General features: G+C 37.1%; 1 protein-coding gene across 1 annotated transcript in view; it reads left to right on the forward strand.

Annotated features, from left to right (window-relative positions):
* LOC120541445 (inositol hexakisphosphate and diphosphoinositol-pentakisphosphate kinase 2-like) overlaps positions 1-21,006 on the forward strand; it is a 267,227-nt gene that overhangs the window by 55,119 nt on the left and 191,102 nt on the right. Inside the window, 2 exon segments of the mRNA XM_039773073.1 lie at positions 3,077-3,167; positions 4,334-4,419. Of these exon segments, the coding sequence (XP_039629007.1) occupies positions 3,077-3,167; positions 4,334-4,419 (177 nt within the window).

Consider the following 21,006-nt stretch of genomic DNA (forward strand, 5'->3'; position numbering starts at 1 on the left):
TAATACACACATTGCTAAATATGTTGGTATATACAATATATTTTTATATATTTATAATATATATATACCGGGTCCGCCCTGCATGGAGTTTGCATGTTCTCCCCATGTCTGCGTGGGTTTCTTCCCATAGTCCAAAGGCATGCAGGTTAGGTGAACTGTTTAGGTGAACTAAATTGTCCCTAGTGTGTGCTTGGTGTGTGTGTGTGTGTGGATGTGCCCTGCGGTGGGCTGGCGCCCTGCCCAGGGTTTGTTTCCTGCCTTGCGCCCTGTGTTGGCTGGGATTGGCTCCAGCAGACCCCCGTGACCCTGTAGTTAGGATATAGCGGGTTGGATGATGGATAGATATCTCTCTCTCTATCTCTCTCTCTCTATCTGAGACTAATCTACTGTTGCAGCAAAATGCAAAGTTTTACGAAAGTTGTATTAAATTAGATAATAGGGTACAAAACGGAACCATCCATTATCTTTGTAGCTTTATTAAAATGAACATTCTGTTATAGTTAAACTGCAAATCTTACAATTAAAATTAACTAGGATTGGCTCTTAATGCTCATTTTTCACCCTGTTTGCAAAATGTTAAGATAATTAGCAACTGTAAAAACTGTGTATATGTGAATAAGTGTGAGAGTGTATGGCGCAAGCTGGCTTCTGACTTTGCATGTGTTGCTGTGGGGTTCGACTTTGGAACCTAGCAAATCTAACTGAGGCTAAGCATCAGAAAATGGATGTGACCGTTTCCCAGGTTATTGCTAACACAGGATTTAAGCTTTTAGTTATTTTTTATTTTTTTACATATTTTTCATTGTGGTGTCATAACATGTCACCCTAGCACTTGGGACATTGCTAAAGTCAAATTAATGACAGAACTTTATTTTTAGTTTCTAAACTTTTTGAACATTCGGTTCTTAAATTGTTGTACTATTTGCTTGCATATACTTTCACAGAGTCGTGAACCTCTCCCCTTTTTACTTCTGAGAGAATCTGCCTCTCTGTTTAATTAATAAACCTAATTAGTTGTGAGATTTTCCAACAGGTGTTTTTAGCATTGCAGAACATTTCCAGTCTTTTGTTGCCCCTGTCCCAACTTTTTTGAAAAGTGGTGTTGGTGTCAAATTCAAAATGAGCATATATAATACAGAAAATAATATTTTTCTGTTTTCAAAATTTTATATATTGTCTTTGTACTCATTTGAATTAAATTTTAAGGTTTACATGACTTGCAAATAAGTGAATTCTGTTTTTATTAACATTTCACACAGCATCCCAACTTTTTTGAAAATGGGGTTGTAGATAAAATTCCATTTTATTTCCATTTATTTCCTATTTTCCAAAATTCCATTTTGTTAAATTAACTCAGTTGCAGTGGTTGGTCAGTCAAAACCTGTTTTTCGTATTTTTTATAAAATAACATTGACCCAGATGCCTATAGAAAATGCAGTTATTTTAAATGACATAAAGAAAAGGGAGCTATACTAAACTGAAATAATTAAAAAGGTACGGTATTAAGCTACTACCTTATGCTTTTAAGATATGCATACAGTAAATGTAATTGAAAAGAGATTAAAAAAAATAGTGGATGTTTGAGAAAATCAGTTTGGTGTCAAACTGGAAAGAGGAACCATAAATGTAGTCTTTGCACTTTGCACCCTTAAAGGAGAAATGCAGAGAAGAAAGACCTGGAGAAAGTTCCTAATAGAGTGCTAAGAGAACAGTTTTGGAGAAACCTGAGAAGGAAAGTATAATTGAATAAAAGAGAATAATGTGTATGTAATTTGTATATCTGATTATTTGGATGGTTGCCTAGCAGGTAATGCTTGTAGTTGGTTGGCAAGTCGGCAAACATCTGCCATATCCTCTTAAGTTACGAGAAGCATATCATAGCTATGTTATCCAGTACCTGCCAAATAATGCAGAGAGTACATGACACTTGTACCACAACAAATAATGTAAAGCACTGTAAAATACTTCCCAGACAATGAAAATAGTTAGCAAGAGAGAAGAGAGTGAATAGGATAAAGGAGACATCATAGGCCCTAGGTGCTGAACACAGTTGCAGATAGTAGAAGAAGGTGGAGGAAAAAATGCCAAAACAAGGCTGAAGATTTTGGAGTGATTGGCCACCTTGTTACATTTAATACCGAGTTCACCGAGTACTTCAAACTACATTTTTAGCTATGTGATGTTCAAATGTTTAAAATGACTTAATTTAATGATATGTCAAAATAATTAGAAATACTGCAAACAGAAAAAAAATTAGAATGCATCGCCGAGAAACTTGACTTTGAAGGTTCTTTGAGAATTCAAATTTAAATTCAGTGTCATAATTTAATTACATTTTCCAAGGTTTGAACATTTTTAATTAATTCAAGTTAAAAATGAAGGATTTCTGTCTCCCACAGACATTATTCAAGGTAATGAAAACAACAGTAAAATTTTAATTTGGGTAAAATATATGTATAGGTTAGCACAGCTCTGTTTATATTTGGCTAGATGTTAAGAGTCATGGCAGTATATAACTATATGCACCCATTGTTTTAAAGACAGATTATCTATGTAATATGTCAGTACCTAGTTATTTACTGTTTTCAGTATTTATGCAAGAGATAAAGATAAACTGGATCTCAATTTTTAATCACACAACCGAATTGTGTCTGAAATTCTGTACAGTATTTTGAAAGTGTTTTCTAAGATTCATGTAAAACCCAATTTGCAGTTGTGATCACGCAAACTTTTCAAAGGATATGTTTAGTTTTATTTATTTTTTATATATTTGTATCAGGAAGTACAGTAGTAACATGATATATGGATTTGGATATTTTATACAGAAAATTCACTAGCTCATACTTCTCATGTTGTGTTTATCTTTGTAATATTTGTTTCTTTCACTATTTAAAAAATGTAATAGGAATAAATGTCTAGCTTGTTAATTAAATACTATAGTTTTTGAGGTTTATGCTGTCTTTTCCTGAGCAGTGAATATACACCTTTTAAAAACATATTGTCGCTGTATTACTTTGCAATGATAACTCTACAAAATCTCCTGAGTCTGAATCAGTGTTTGCATTTATTTCTTTAGGTTTTCCTCTCGACAAAGCAGTTCATTATGCAAAGCTCAAGAAACCACTTCTGATCAATGATCTAAACATGCAGTACTTCATACAAGACAGGTATGACAGAAAAGTAATTTTGCTGGCTTAATTTTACTTTTTCTTTTTACTAGTGATGTTCCAATTGATGGGGCTGCAAATCTACTGTAGATTGACTTATTTTTCACTCTAAATAAATCAATCAGTGATCAGTAAAACTATTTATTTTTCCAAATCTGCTTTTCTAAGCTTTCTGGTAATTTAGTTTTTGTGCTTCATTTATACAAAGTATTATGGTACTTTAGGAATCACACGTAATGTTTTCCATCTGAAACTTTCTATAAACAGAGAGTGGACAGTGAAAGTTTAGTATACCAGAGAGTGAAGACAGGAATATTGGCTTTTGTATTAAAGAAAGTGGAGTAATGATCTCAGAAATGGTAAGTCAGTCATCCTGTGCATGGAGAGGAACATCATTTGTATAATTGTTGTCTAGTTGAACTTGGACTGGAAAAGAGCAGCTCCTTTAATGGATCATTTCATTTTATCCTTTAATTAAAACAGACACTTGTCTGAGTGTCACCAGTGAGCAAGCTTGTGTTTAAGCAGCTAACATTTTTAATTAGAAAAAGAGCAGATAATAAAGAATTTGCCCTCACTGCTTATTAAACAATAGGCTTCTTAGATTAAGAGCCAAATATATAAATTTTACACTTGTTAATCGTTACTCTTGTATCTCCTTTGATAAACACGAACATTTTTTAGAAAAATGCTTGTAATTAAAAGTATTTTCTTTTCTTTTGTGGCATGTGTTTTATAGACAAATATATCTAGTATATGTTTTATTAGTATAACAATTTATTAAGGGGATTTCATTTATTTTTAGAATTATTTTATGGTCATTGAACAATAAGCCTATAGAATTTCATTTTTATAATAAAAATTTAACAAATAACAAATGTATTCTGCAGTTTAAGTTTAAAAACACCCTTTTAATAGAAAACACAAGGCTTTTACATGGTTGGTTATGCAAGAGCTTATAAATAAACATTTAAAAGTCTAATGAAAACAAATTGGAATTGATCAATTCTAGTAACATGAAATCAGCATCCCTTCTTTTTTACAATGTAAAAGCTGGTTGAGTGGCTTTGCTCTTCCTTTTAAAGCAAATTAGACATTTTGAAAGCATATAAAATGTATTCATTTTGTAATGGTTACCTCTTTTCTGTTTTTATGACTTATTACAGGAGGGAAGTATATCGCATTCTTCAGGAAGAAGGGATTGATCTACCACGTTATGCTGTGCTAAATCGAGATCCAGACAATCCAGAAGGTTAATTTCATGGATCTAATGTGAACATTTGAATTGTCAATTTCATACACAGTGGCACATAATGGATAGAGATGATGTTGTTGTTGTTGTTTGAGCCAGTATAGGAAATTGCAAGCTTGGAAGGCTTTTGTAACTGTCTTCTTTTGGTTTGGACAAATTTCATTTGAGTCCATAAATAATAGTAAACATTTTTACTTGATCCCAGTGACTTTTAATCTAAAGAAACTTATTTCCTCTTTACTGTCACACAACAAGACATTATCTTTTCAAAAAATAGTTTGGTTACTGGCAGTGGGACAGTAGTGCTTTGTGTGTGCTAGGTTTGGTACAGTATGTTTAAAGAAAGTTTGGGAGTACATTGTTTTCTGTGTTCTGTAAGGGTCTGCCGGCTATGTTATTGCTTTGTGTGGTTTGTTTATTTTCAATGAGTCATTTATAAAATTTGTGACAGCTGGATTATATGCACATTTTTTCCTTATTCATTGTCTGAAATAAACATCCAAAAACCTATGTTCATAAACTTTTACATCACATTACATTCAAATTACAGATCAGAAAGATGTTACAAGTCCAACACAACGGCTCACCACAAAAAACACCCTTTGGATGTTGGTACTATCAACAACAGTACATCATAAATGTCCCAGCAGTGAATGAAAATGTGACAATGGAAAGATTCTAGCAACAATGGTCGTAGAGATTTCCTGAAGCATTTCAACATGAATGTGGTTCATAACCTCCAAAAGCTAATCGCCTCTTCTGTTTGTTAGGAACAGTTTGATTGATTGATTGATTGATGATACATTAAAGCTATCTTTTTGTCAGTCTTATGACTTTACATAACAGTTCTACCTGGTATCCTTTTTCAGTATGGAAAATTCTGGCCTATTCCTGGAAATATATACATGGCCTCCGCACAGTTCATTGGCAAGCCTTACCCTGAATGTGCCTACAATAGAGCATGCAAGGGACATTCTGAAATGACAGCTTATTGTCTACTCTACATTCTCCATAGACCCTTGCATTCCTATACAAGCAACAAGATGTAATTTTGAACCTGTATCACTAAATTCCTTTACCTAGTACTGATGTACCCCGTTTGTAAATTCCAATCATTTATTGCTTTCCTCTAGTTTCGGAATCATTTCATCGACATGTCTCACTAATATTGTGTGGTGATTTTCAATTGTATTAATTCTTTAAGGTTGCAAATTTTTTTGTCATAGTGTACAAATGTTAATTTAATTTACCGAAGAAAAAACAAAGCTGTTTTGAGTTTAATTTTGGCTTTGTAGACAAAGAACTTGCAAGGTGCCAAATCTAAAACTGCTTTACCGCTGCTGCAGTAGTTCTCTTAACGTGCATCAAACATAAATTAATGGAAGTAATACTAAAAGGCAATGTATTGCACCATCTATCCAATATAGAAATGATAGGAAATAGTCAACATTTTGTATAAATCTGAAGATACAATTTTATTAGTTTTGTAGAGTTCTATGAAAAAGCAAAAAATGAAGATAAAAATTATAATGGAGTGTGCAATGTTTAAATTTAGCCTTTAACAAATTCTTAATACACCGCTGATAAATGTTAGCATTGCTGCTTGAGGAATTAAATGTTTGGGTTCAAATCTAATGTCTGGATGGAGTTTGCATGTTCAATCTGTGTCTGCACAGGTTTTTCTCCAAGTACTCCTGCTTCCCTCTAAAACCCCTAAGGATGTGGCAGTTAGGTTGATTGACTATTTCAGATTAGCTCCAGTATGAGAGTTAGTATAGCTGTGTGTGTGTGTGTGTGTGTGTGTGTGTGTGTGTGTGTGTGTGTGTGTGTGTGTATATAAACTGCTCAAAAAAATTAAAGGAACACTTTGAAAACACATCAGATCTCAATGGGGAAAAAGAAATCCTCCTGGATATCTATACTGATATAGACTGGGTAATGTGTTAGGAACGAAAGGATGCCACATCGTTTGATGGAAATGAAAATGATCAACCTACAGAGCCCTGAATTCAAAGACGCCCTAAAAATCAGAGTGAAAAAATGATGTGGCAGGCTAGTCCATTTTGCCAAAATTTTAATTGCAGCAACTCAAAATTGTACGCAGCACTTTGTATAGCCCCTGTGTTCTTGTATACATGTCTGACAACATCGGTGCATGCTTCTAATGAGATGACAGATGGTGTTGTGGGGGATCTCCTCCCAGATCTGGACCAGGGCATCACTGAGCTCCTGGACAGTCTGAGGTGCAACTTGGTGGCATTTGATGGACCAAAACATAATGTCCCAGAGGTGTTCTATTGGATTTAGGTCAGGAAAGTGTGGTGGCCAGTCAATGGTATCAATTCCTTCATCCTCCAGGAACTGCCTGCATACTCTCACCACACGAGGCCAGGAATTGTCGTGCACCAGGAGCCACTGTACCAGCGTAGGGTCTGACAATGGGTCCAAGGATTTCATCCTGATACCTAATGGCAGCCAAGGTGCCTTTGTCAAGCCTGTAGCGTTCTGTGTAACCATCCATGGATATGCCTCCCCAGACAATCCTTAACCCACCACCAAACTGCTCATGCTGAATGATGTTACAGGCAGCATAATGTTCTCCATGGCTTCTCCAGACCCTTTCACTTCTGTCACGTGCTCAGGGTGAACCTGCTCTCATCTGTAAAAAGCACAGGGCACCAGTGGTGCATCTGCCAATTCTGGTATTCTATGGCGAATGCCAATCGAGCTGCATGCTGCTGGGCAGTGAGCTCAGGGCCCATTAGAGGACATGGGGCCCTTGGGTCACCCTCATGAAGTCTTTCTGGTTGTTTGGTCAGAGACATTCACACCAGTGGCCTGCAGGAGGTCATTTTGTAGGGCTCTGGCAGTGCTCATCCTGTTCCTCCTTGCCCAAAGGAGCAGATACTGGTCCTGCTGATGGGTTATGGACCTTCTATGGCCCTCTCCAGCTCTCCTAGAGTAACTGCTTGTCTCCTAGAATCTCCTCCATGCCCTTGAGACTGTGTAGGGAGACACAGCAAACCTTCTGGCAATGACACGTATTGATGTGCCATCCTGGAGAGGTTGGACTAACTGTGCAACCTCTGTAGGGTCCAGGTATCGCCTCATGCTACCAGTAGTGACACTGACTGTAGCCAAATGCAAAACTAGTGAAGAAACAGTCAGAAAAGATGAGGAGGGAAAAATGTCAGTGGCCTCCACCTGTTAAACCATTCCTGTTTTGGGGGTCATCTCATTGTTGCCCCTCTAGTGCATCTGTTGTTAATTTCATTAACACCACAGCAGCTGAAACTGATTAACAACCCCCTCTGCTACTTAACTGACCAGATTAATATCCCATAAGTTTCATTGACTTTATGCTATACTCTGATTAAAAAGTGTTCCTTTAATTCTTTTGAGCAGTGTGTGTGTGTGTGTGTGTGTGTATATATAATATAGATATATAATTATACACATAAGTGGGCTCTGTGACAAACAGGTACCATGTCTAAAACACTTTCCTGCGTTGTGCCCAATGCTGCCAGAATATGTTTTGGCCCCTGTGACCCCATCCTATTTTAAGTAGGTTTAAGAGTAACTGGCAGACTGTCTGAATTAGGTGTAATAACAGAGACGACCGGAAAAAACTCCTCCGATACAGGCATATAGGTAGAAAATTTAATTTAATGTAAACAGGTAGCTTTGTTCATAGTAAGTATAATTACTTATTTTCTGTTATCACAAAGTAAAGAATCTGTAGCTAGATATTTCACACCAAATGATGAGAAAGTCCTAATTATCTCATCACTGTCTTTAAGTAGACAAGGTATAGAGTGTCTCAAATGGTTAATAGTATATTGACTTTAAAAAGTAGTAGTATATTAACGATTGAAGTTTAGCGAAGAGAGAGAGGTTATTACTCTAGAAGGAAATTGCAAAATGTTTGAAGCAGCAATCATATGGCACAGCACCTTAAAACAAAAAAGAAGTGCAAGCAAAACCTCTGTACCTTTCAGAGAATAAAAGATCAACACCATCCTGAGGGTAAGAGTTGTCTTCATTGAGTATAATGGCTGTGGGTAAACATTAATTCTGGAGTGTTGCTACAAAAAGCACTATTTCTGGTTATTTGATGCTAAAGAAGAGTAGAGAGCATAGAGTGTCCAAATCCGAGTCCATGGTCCTCTGCCGGAAATTAGGTGGAGTGCCCTCTCAGGGTTGGGACCGAGATCCTGCCCCAAGTGGAGGATTTCAAGTATCTAACAGTGCCCCTGTACTGCATTTATCATTGTGTGACACACAGCGCTATAACTATAACCTGTTGTCTGCCATTCAGGCAGTCGAAGATGCGGTAGATACATAAATTATAGTTTCCTTCTCAACACTACATTCTGTGGAAGGAATGATATAGGTAATGAAATACTGTGATTTGAAATACATACATTTCATGTGTGTTACATGTCTACAACGATCTGTGTAAATATGGAATGACAGAGGAAATGTTAGGCAAGAAATGCTGAACACATGGCTAAAACAGGAAATGATTTCATATGTTATTGTAATGATGACATAATGTTGATGTGAAGTGTAGGATGCCCAAATGTCCAAGAAACACTTTCACAAAAGGTATAACAAAACAAGTAAGCTTTTATTCAAGAATAAAACTGAAGAAAAAGAAACTGCTCAATTGACAGGTTGCTGAAGCCCAACTATCAGTTGGTGCAAAGTAAAAGACGTTTGCAAACTTTGTATGTTTCATTTCACTGGTCAATAATAATTTTGCTACTGAGATTCTTTCACCTATACTTTAACAAATTTCACTTGCTGACTCCAAATCTGAAAATCTGAACAACGATCTGTGTAAATGTAGGATGACAGGCAATACAAGGCAAGAAATGCTGAACACATAACCAAAACCAGAAACTTTTTTCATGTCAATGTAATAATGACAAAATGCTATAATGTGTGAAAACTAAAGTTCAAATATCAAATAAACACTTTAACAAAAGGTATAACAAAACAAGTACGCTGTTGCTGTCAAAGAGTAAAAATCCAAGCCCAATATCAATTGACAGAAAATTGAAATGTCAGCTTGGCTGGTGCAGAGGTAAGAGCTGTTTCCTCGTAATCAAAAGGTTGCGATTTTGAGTCCAGGCTCTTCCCCGTTCTTAGTAGTGAGCTGCTGCTATTATTATTATTTTTACTATGATATAATAAACACATACATTTGATTTGAGTCCGTAACACCTGGTGTAAATTTTTGCTACTTGTAAAAATCAGCATTTTTTTTAATTCGTTCATTTTTATTCTCTGTCACATGATACAACAAGCTTGCCTCTCCCTCTCTTAGTTGATGGTGTTTATCTTCATTCCTTTCACAAGAGCAGTGATGACCACAGTTGATGCTGTGGTCAATGACTGGTCTGAACTATTTATTTTACGGGCAATCAAAGATACAATGCCCCGTGACTGCTATCTGAGTATCATGCAGCATTTGTGCTTTGACAACAAAGACATCCGTGAAGAATTTGTGAAAACAACAGATTTGCTGCAATCATGGACATCAGGCAACGTTTTTTGAGTTACAACCCAGTAAACCTATTCCTGCTGATGAGCAACTGTTTCCAACCAAGGTCCGTTGTCCTTTCTTGCAATACATCTCAACCAAGCCAAATTTGGCATAAAGCTTTGAACTGCAGCACATTTGGAAACAAAGTACATGTGCAGTGGTACTCCTTATTTAGGAAAAGGTCCCAATTATCCCACGGGAGAAAGACTTTCCGAGACTGTGGTCAAAAAACTTATGCAGCCGTTTCTAAACAAAGGCAGAACTGTAACAACAGACAACTTCTTCACGTTGCTTTTGCTGGCTAATAGACTGCTGCATCGCAGGTTTGAGATCATTCAAGTTGTTACTGGAACATAAAATCGCTTGTATGATTGGGTGTGAGCGCACTACCGTCTTCGGGATTATATCCTGTATCCCACAGAATCTCTGGATGATCTTCTACGAGGTATAAGCACAGGACAAAATGCATTACTTTTAAATATATTCTCAATTTGTTCCCCGGCACATACCTCGTTTTGGTCACCATCATCCGGAAGCTTCTCCCAATACGCGTAGCCGCTCTGTGTCTCATCCTGAGCACAGGCAATGTCGAACGCTTGACTTTCACTTGAGTTGCCGGTCTATTTTGTCTTTTTCTTCCCCATGATGGTCTGGTGTATGGTTTGGCAATTTTCATGTGTCTCATGACACTGTCTTTTGGGTTTTGTGCACAGAAAATTTTTTCTTATCAGGTTCTCTGCCAAACAGATGGCCAGAGAATCCTGGTGACTATGCCACTCTGACTGTAGGGGGTGCTGTCGCTCCTCCAAATCCGCAGACGACACGTCCAGATACCAGGTAAAAGTATCAGAAGTAATTTTAATTTCTTCTATACTGTGCACAAAGCAGCTCCACCTCCAGTATACTCAATAGTCTATAATAAACAATAATCAATCCTCCTCTCCACCCAGCAGCTCTGTCACACTCCCTCCCAACTCCGGCTCAGTCTGCTGTGTTTCCCACAGTCCTTTAAATAGTCCTCGACCCGCAAGTGCTTCTGTCCTTCAGTCCATGTGATTCCATTGCACTTCCGGCTCAGATGAAAACTCTTATTTTTCTTCAGCCCAGAAGTACTATAGAGAAAATAAAAATCCCTGTGCCTCCCTGCAGTGGCCCCTATGGCATCCAGCAGGGCTGTGAAGCTGAACTCCATTGTCCATGTTGCCCAGCGGGAATTCGGGGCACCTCCATGTTGCAGGGAGAACTCCATCTTGCGGTGTGGATGTATTGGCCAGGATAAGCTGCCGGCCATCTCTCACAACAAGTATAATGCATATTCATCATGACGAAATAACATTTTAAATCTTCAAGATATACTAAGTATTCTAATGTATCACAGGCTGTTTCCAGTTGAAAAGTGGATGGATGTAATTTACTATAGGGAGAGATGGAAAAATAGCTCAGAAATGAAAATATATAAAGGAGAAATTAACTGAGTTAAGGGCTAATTAAAATGTGATTGTTTTCAAAGCATTGTTTTGTTAATATTATTAATATCTAACATTATTACAATTGTACTAGCGAAATCTAAGTAATCCACATAGACCGCCATGTTCACATTTGCAGTGCACCATCTATTGGAAAGTATTTTGTAATGCATGTAGTGATGAGGGGCGGCACGGTGGCGCAGTGGTAGTGCTGCTGCCTCGCAGTTAGGGGACCTGGGTTTGCTTCCCGGGTCTTCCCTAAGTGGAGTTTGCTTGTTCTCCCCGTGCCTGCGTGGGTTTCCTCCGGGCGCTCCGGTTTCCTCCCATAGTCCAAAGACATGCTGGTTAGGTGGATTGGCAATTCTAAATTGGCCCTAGTGTGTGCTTGGTGTGTGGGTGTGTTTGTGTGTGTCCTGCGGTGGGTTGGCACCCTGCCCAGGATTGGTTCCTGCCTTGTGCCCTGTGTTGGCTGGGATTGGCTCCAGCAGACCCCCCGTGACCCTGTGTTCGGATTCAGTGGGTTGGAAAATGGATGGATGTAGTGATGAAAGGTCAAATGCAATGCATTTTAACAGAGAGCATTTTTTTTTTCGCTTTGTAATTTTGCACCCTACCCTTCATTTGCTTTCATGGGTGTGATTAGCCTAAGTGATAACCACATCTTATCAATGGATGAAATAATGGTTGGGAATGACATCATTATGGAACAATTATGACCTTGTAACACAGAAGAAACAACTCTCTGGTTACATAGAGTGTAAAGCATGCTCTGCTGTTTTGAGGTACAATAGCAAAAGAACCAGCATGTTTTCTGTTTAGTGACATGTTGACTGTGGGTACAGCCAGTCGATTTCAACAGCATGTACTGTCAGAGGGAAACGTTCATGTCACTGTACTTCTTTGCACCTGTTAAGTCAGTAATGGCTCTCGTCAAAGCAAATATTTCTGATAAGTATAATAATAATTATACATCTTTTTTTCTTCTCAGCCACTTTTTGTTTATGTTTTAATTACAATTACACACGTATGTGTAATTAAAGACGTTAAAGTAGTTTTTTCTTTTTTTTGTTTTTAACTATTCTAAAGGAGACTGTTTAACATCATACCTTTTGGTTTATTGTTATTGTTATTATTGCATTATGGTCTACTATGCTTATTCAGGGCCACTTTTTAACACCATTCCCTGGGTTTACTGTTTTAATATTTCAAGACTGTTGATGATTATATTTTGTGCTTATAGTATTTAGACTTTATCGGCAATAGATATCTCTGCTTTTTAATCCTCAAATGCCACTGCTGGGGGACTTGTTTTATTTTGGTCGTGCTCTGTCTCTAGGTATGTCAGAGGACTGGGACTTTGTGAAGTGGGATCCAGCCTCATGTGGGGAGTCAAAATGGGGAGGTGGGAGAATAAGGGGGGGTGGTGGAGGGAAAGAGAACAAGCTATATCTAATCTATCCTTTTTATCCTTATAATTTTAACTTCCAACGTAACAATTGGTTGTATGGCAATAACTTGTGGGAAAATTGGAAATTAAGGTTAAAGCTGTCTCACTTCCAGTTAAGACTACAAAATGACATCAAAAATTCAGAATCAATGTCTCCATGATGGGACAGCTAGCTTTGTGAGCTGGAATGTTAAAGGCCTGAATCACAAATTAAAGAGAAAGAAAGTATTCTCTCACCTAACAGGTCTAAACGCTAAAACAGAATTTTTACAGGAGGCCCACTTATTAAGCAAAGATCAGTCCTGGCTGCAGAAAGACTGGACTGGCCTAATGTTCCATTCCAGCTTTACAAAGAAAACTAGAGGTGTGGGAATTCTTATACATAGAACAGTCTCATTTGTAGCATCGGATGTAGCATCTGATCCTGAAGGGAGATATATGATTGTCATGGGCAACTTATTTAACTGTAAAGTGATTTTGATAAATGTTTATGCAGTCAATGTCGATGATAGGGAATTCATGCAAAATGTATTTGCATCTATTCCTAATGTGAATACTCATAAAATTATAATGGCTGGGGACTTTAATTGTGTTTTAAATCCACTCTTAGATAGGTCTCCTGTCACAGGGGAGATAACATCTAACACTGCAAAGACAATTATACAGTTTTTAACTGACCACAACTTATCAGACCCCTGGAGGTTTCTAAACCCAAACTCAAGAACAAATTCCTTCTACTTTCCAGTGCATCATTGCTACTCAAGAATTGATTTTCTTTAGAGATAATAATTTCTTGCCTGCGATTTAAATCTTGCAAGTATGACACTATTGTTATTTCTGACCATGCTCCTCTGATCTTGGAGCTGAAATTATTATGCCCCACACACTCATCTCGCAGATTTCATATCTTTCCCACAGAAACAAATTAGAAACCAAGAAGGTATCAGAACTAATCAGCGAAATTGCTAGAATAGATCAAGAACATGCCAGGTGTCCAAGTGAAGCTCTTCATAGGAAAAGATAGGCTCTGCATTCAGAGTTCAACCTCTTAACAACTAAAGAAACTGAACAACTCATATTTAAATCAAGATATCATTACTATGAACACGGATAGAAAGCTAATACGCTCTAAGCTCAACAAATCCACAAACAAAAAGTTTACGATACAATCCCAGCAATCCCCAACACAAACAGAGATAAAATCATTGACCATAAAAATATAATGCACACATTTAGAGACGACTATAAATCCTTATATTCTACTGAGTTCAAAGAAGACAAAACACAATCTAATGCATTTCTGGATACATTACAGATGCCGCAAATAGATACTTTTATTGCAGAGGAATTGGATAAACCTCTGATGCTATCAGAATTAATAGATACTATAAAGTCACTTCAGCGCGGGAAGCAGCAGGCCCTGATGGCTACCTTGTTGAATTTTATAAGAAATTCTCCACTCAGCTTAGCTCCCCTCTTATCAGCCACATTTACAGAAGCTAGAGACTACCAAATTCTACCTCAAACTCTTTACCAAGCATTAATCACCGTCTTTCCTAAACAAAACAAGGACTTATTATAATGTGCATCATACAGACAATTTCACTTCTGAATAATGATGTTAAGATACTGTCCAAAGTCCTAGCTAGAAGGATGGAGAAAGTGCTGCCTTCTGTAATATCACAAGATCAAACCAATCCAGAAGCTTCAGTTTGTATTAACAATATTTTCTCAGGCTACTTTAAACTAGAACGTGGTACCAGACAAGGATGCACCTTGTCACCACTGCTATTTGCAATCACCATTGAATCACTGGCAGTTCACTGTCAAAATGCTTATCAGAGAAGGACTGGAACAGAAAATATTTCTATATGCAGATAATATGGTTTTGTATATATCAGACCCACAAAATACTGTTCCTGCAGTCTTAACAGCACTTACAGAATTTCAAAAGATCTCTGGTCTCAGAATTAATTTGAATAAAAGTGTGCTCTTTCCAGTGAATTCTCAAGAATACAATATTAGATTGGACACATTCCCTTTAATTATTGCAGATCAGTTTAAATACCTAGGGGTAAATATCACAAGTAAACATAAAGCTCTTTATCAACGAAATTTCACTGTATGGAAAAAAAATAAGCAAGACTTGCATACAGTAGATGGTCAACCCTCCATCTCACTCTAGCTGGAAGAATTAGCATTGTTAAGATAAATATCCTTCCAAAGTTTCTTTTTTTATTTCAAAACATTCCAATATCTATACTAATAAAACGCAAAGCACTCACTCACTCACTCACTCACTCACTCACTCACTCATCACTAATTCTCCAACTTCCCGTGTGGGTGGAAGGCTGAAATTTGGCAGGTTCATTCCTTACAGCTTCCTTACAAAAGTTGGGCAGGTTTTATATCGAAATTCTACGCGTAATGGTCATAACTGGAAGCAGTTTTTCTCCATTTACTGTAATGGAGATGAGCTTCAACCCTGTGGGGGAGTTTAGTGTGACATCATCACGCCTCCCGTAATCACGCGTACATAGAAAACCAGGAAGACCTCAAAAAAGCGCTGAAGAAAACATGCATTATATAATTGAGAAGGCAGCGAAACAATAAGAAGCGAGCGAGTGACATATACAACCATATTCATGAGTTCTGCTACTTGAAACAAAGCACGATGTAAACCTACACTTTAAATTAAGTTCATAGACAGGCTGCGCTGGCGTTTGTAATTTAGTGCCTGCCCATATAAGGCCGTCCGTCAGCGGCAATCCAATAGCAAACTGCCACTAAATATTCACGGGTGAAGGACTGTGCTTATGGAGAGGAAGATGAGATGGTCAGGGTGGTGTTTGACACAAACTCAGCGAAACTGCGAGAAAGTTTTAAGTGCCAGGACTAAGGTAACATTAAATACAGCCATGGACATAGCGCGAGATGGCACCAGCACAGCTGGGAACCTTCGATGCATGTACACGGCGGCTCCGTGAACTGGCAGTGCACAGATAAAAGCAACAGTTCCAAAGGCTGAACAAAACCGAATTACACAATTGAAAAGGCAGCAAAAATATGAAGCGTCTGATACATACAAGCATATTCATAAATCCAACTACTGCGGAAACAAAGCACCGTTGGAAAAAGTCAATGTCCGCTAAAGGAAGACAGTGTAAAAAACCGTGCATGCAGTGTGTCAGGTCTCAGATAAAGAAGAAGGCGAGCTGTTTATTGATGCAGTAAGAAGCGAATCGATGAATGAAACCTGTCATCTTTACAGCGATTGACAAACACGGAATGTAACTTGAACACAACACATCCTACAAATACGAACCTGATTGAAAGAAATAATGATAATCAAATCCTTGATGACAGCAACACTCAGTAACACTCACAAAACAAATACTGTATATTGACAGTCATGTTACGTTATTTTTAAAATGTTCCCTTTTCTTTTCTAGCTTTTTAACACACTACTTCTCCGCTGCGATCGCGCGGGTATATATATATATATATATATATATCCCGATCTACATACTCGAATAATGGATACTTTATTAGCCATCAATGATTGTTTTGGTAAAGCCATACTCAGTGTATTCATTAGATGAGCGGTAAAAAGTAAGAGCGAGGGAGGATGACTTATTGAGGCATGCAGGCTGTAGTGCGCGTCAACTCTATCTGAATTGCGATCACATTTGAAAAAATATATCTTTTCAAGTTCTATTTAGTCCATATGTGTCAAACTCAAGGGCGCGGGCCACATCCGGCCAGCGTGTAATTATATCCGGCCCGAGATCATTTTATATACTGTATTATTGTTATTAATGGCCGGGTATATGAAGCGCTGGTAACACAATAAACTACAGATCCCATAATGCAGCGCTTCAGCTGCCTTGCCGAACACTTACGCGTTAATCAAGTCTAGCTTATGATGCTGCAAGTTATTGCGAAGCTAGCTCACACGATGCTGAAGATAAAGTTGATTCTGAAAATAGAGCCTTTAAAAACCGATGGGAGGCTGAGTATATGTTTACTGAACCCGTGTGTCTCATTTGTGGAGCTAATGTGGCTGTAATTACAGAATTTAATCTAAGGCGGCACTATGAGACAAAACATCAGGGTAACCTGAATGCAATGCAGAAGATACAGAAAGCAGAAGAATTAAATAAGAATCTGACACTTCAGCGGACGTTTTACCGTGCACAATCACAAAGTGATTTCAAGTGAAGCTGCTTTTATGGGAGACACAAATGCACCAGTGCAATTGCCCCACTTTCCCTGTTGCCAAGTAATGTTAAACCAAGTCGTCACTACGGTGTTCCCAAATCGCACTTTGCTGATAAACTGGCGCACTGAGTTTGCACGCGCTTTGGTGACTTTGAAGAACAAAAAGTCCGTCTACATGCGGCTCGAACCTTGTGCATGTTTGGTAGCACATATCTGTGTGAGAAGCTCTTCTCAGTGATAAAGACTAACAAAACAGCACACAGGAGTCGCCTCACTGATGAGCACCTGCAATCCATCCTGAGAATCTCCACAACACAGAACCTCACACCAAACAGAAACGAACCTGTGCCAAAAAGATGCCAGGCGTCCAGCTCTAAAATGACATATGAGCAAAGACAACTGAATGATTTGATTTGTTATTGCTGAAAGGAACACATTTTATTTATATTTCCAGGTTTTGTTATGCAGCATGTTCATATTTGAATTTGTATAATTTTGACAGGATATATTTTTATGGAGAGCAAAATCTTTTGGGATATTTAAAATCTAAGTTTATTTCTTATATAAAATTACATAAGAGTAAAGAAATTTGAATGTTTGTTCTTTTAACGTTTACTTTATTTCTAACTTGTATAATTTAGACAGGATATATTTTTATGGAGAGCAAAATATTATAAGTTGTTTAAGGTTTGAGTTGATTTATTCAGAATAATATTCCTGTCTGTTTTACCATTCCTACCAAAGATATTTCTGTCGACTAAATAAAAATTCCTTCTATTTAAAATTTAAATAGAACTTGAACAAATCGATAGTTCATAATATCCACGCAGACTTGCGTAAGAAGCGGGAGTTATCCGTTTTAACAAGCAGCGTATTGCACTGATACGAAATAGCTGTGTGTGTATATATGTAGATATGTATGTATATATGTTTATATATGTGTGTGTGTATATATATATATATATATATATATATATATATATATATATATATATATATATATATATATATATATATATATATATATATATATATATATATATATATATTTATTTGTCTGTATATATGTGTGTGTATGTATATTTATGAGTGTGTGTGTAAATATATATATATATATATATGACAGCAACACTCATCACTCACAACAGTGACAAAACAATTACATTGACAATCATGTTACGTTATTTTCAAAATGTTTCCTTTTCTTTTTCATTGCTTCTTTAACACACTACTTCTCCGCTGCGAAGCGCGGGTATTTTGCTAGTACATCAATAAATCATTCTTTAAGCAATTAGATTCAACCATAACCTCATTTATCTGGAACCTAAAACATCCACGTATCTAAAGAGAGACTCTACATAAAGACCCGAGACAGAAGGTGGCATGGCTCTACCTAACTTTTTAAGTTTTTATTGCTGGGCAGCAAACATACAAGCTACAAAAACCTGGACACAAATAGATGAACATACACAGGCTTGGGCTGCAGTAGAAATAAAATCCTGCAGTACTTCTCTATTTTCCCTGCTTTGTGCCCCAGTAAATGCAAGTTATCGCCAATATACTAATAACCCAATTGTGCTTCACTCACTCAGAATATGGAACCAGTGTAGAAAGCATTTTAAGATGGAGAATCTTTTATCTGTGGCACCTCTGCATGAGAGCTACCTTTTTTAACCCTTTTTAATATCTGGAAAACATTTAGGATTTAATTGCTTAGAGATCTTTATATAGACAACCTCTTTGCATCCTATCAACTATTACATTCCAAATTTTATTTTCCAGCAGCACATTTCTTTCACTATTTTCAAATCAGAAACTTAGTGAAAATCAGGCAGGTTCTGTTTGACAATCTCCCACCATCCTGTATGTGGGGAAAAAATATACTGTAAAAATATTTTACAGTCCCTCCCTTTCAAAGACCCAAGAGGACAAAGGGAAAAGGATCTCTCACTCAACATATCAGAAAAGGAGTGGAAGGTAGCAATGCAGAGAATTCATTCAAGCTCCATATGCGCAAAACATACAATTATTCAACTTTTAAAATTATTATATATCAAGCACATCTGCCAGGAAGCCATGACAAGACTTTTCACCGAAGTGGGAGCTCGATGTATACAGTCTGCCATTTTCGTCGCTGCCCTGGAAGGATTTTCAGGATCAGATGAAGTTATCTCCCATCTGTCTTGTCGGCTTCAAAGGTGTGCCGGGCAATGTTCCAAGGCTTTATACTCTTTCTCCATGTGCAGACCCCTACTTGGGTAAATCGTGCCATTCCAAACAAGGAAAAGAAGTTCCAATGTCATGCTGACTCTGTCACACAGAAATGCCCATTTTCATAGTTGTCCCTTTCTTGTCCACTAATGCTTGCCTAGCAGTTCTAAATGATGAGCCCCTGTGTACTAAATATGGACTTGTGTTAGCTGTACTTTTGAGAAGAAGCAGATTTATAAAATGTTTGTACAGAGCACAGTGACATATTAAAAATATATATTTATTTCAACCCTGACAAGGCTAGCAATTAAACCTGAACCACTGGTGCTATGAGGCAAGATCACAAGATTTGTGCTGCCACTCCTTCAAGGTTAAAAATCTGTACTAAATAACATGATTAAAGCTAAATGCATGTGGACGATGTCTGTTTGATTGCTGCAAGTTGATTTCATGCTAGCATGTCTAATAAATTCCTCTCTCTCTCTAATTAGAAGACAAAAGCACATATCATGCACAACACTATTAGTGGAAAGCAAGCAATATCTTTGTGACATAATGCAATTTAAGTTTCTTTTAAGAGTTGTGGAAATAAGGTTCCACAGAGGAATGTATGTTAAAGATAGTACAGTATGTCACAGTTTGTCTTGTCTCAAGTACAGAAGGTTGTATATTTAGATGTATACAGCAGAACCTTTTGAAATGACTTGTAAGCAGTTGAAAACAAGCTAACTGTATAAAATTCACAAACCAGTGCTTCAAATTGTTGTTTCATTTTTATATCACTTTTTTGGCTGTTCTGGTCATATTAGTAGTAGTTTAGTATATTTAAATTGTTGAGAAGATGTGCTGCATGTTTCTTTAAAGTGTTACAAATCTTAATATTATGGTCAGTACAATAAATGACTTTTGATCTGCTTTTGGATGGGTATATCAGTTTTACTTGTAGTATTTTTTTTTTATTTAATTTATAGTACTTTTACTTTACAATTATTTTCAGCTACCCTACCTAGTTCTGGCTCTAATGATGGAGAAAGTAAAATGGAAAAAGGAGGGAAAGGGATACAAAAATGCACTGTTGAGCCCTTTTGGTTATTTCTCACTCTGAGTGTAAGAAATAGTGGCCAAGGAATATGTAACCATTGGTTAAGGATGAGTAGGTGCAGTGTTCCAGCTTTGTATGTTGTGTTGTAGTAGACCGTGACCATAAATGCAATGACACTACCATGATAAAAGTAAACAGTTGTGCTGTAAAATAACCTAAGTAACAAGTGCACTGCCAGTGACAACTTTGCTAACCTTTGGAGTATTTTAGTATTTTTGAGATGTTACTTAATATGTTACTTAAGTAAATATAATGCAGTCTTTAATAATACCATATAATGAAAAGTGGGCATTTTATGATCTGCTTTGGAGATGCATTGTTTGCCCCCTTTTGACATCAAGGTGTTTACATCAGATCCTTTTAATTCCTTCAAGTTGCAGCTTGGAGCCTCTATGGATCGGACTTGTTTTGCTCAATAGGATTTAGATATGGGGAATTTAGAGGCCAAATCAACATCTTCAGCTCTTTGTGATTTTCCTCAAACGATTCCTGAGCATGTCCAAATAATTAGCAAAGTGTTGAAGATAATTTAAGAAATATTAGAAAGTGATAGAACATAATGTATTAATAACAGTGTAGGAAGATGGAA

Source organism: Polypterus senegalus, chromosome 12 (assembly GCF_016835505.1).
Source record: "Polypterus senegalus isolate Bchr_013 chromosome 12, ASM1683550v1, whole genome shotgun sequence".
Taxonomy (NCBI): domain Eukaryota; kingdom Metazoa; phylum Chordata; class Cladistia; order Polypteriformes; family Polypteridae; genus Polypterus; species Polypterus senegalus.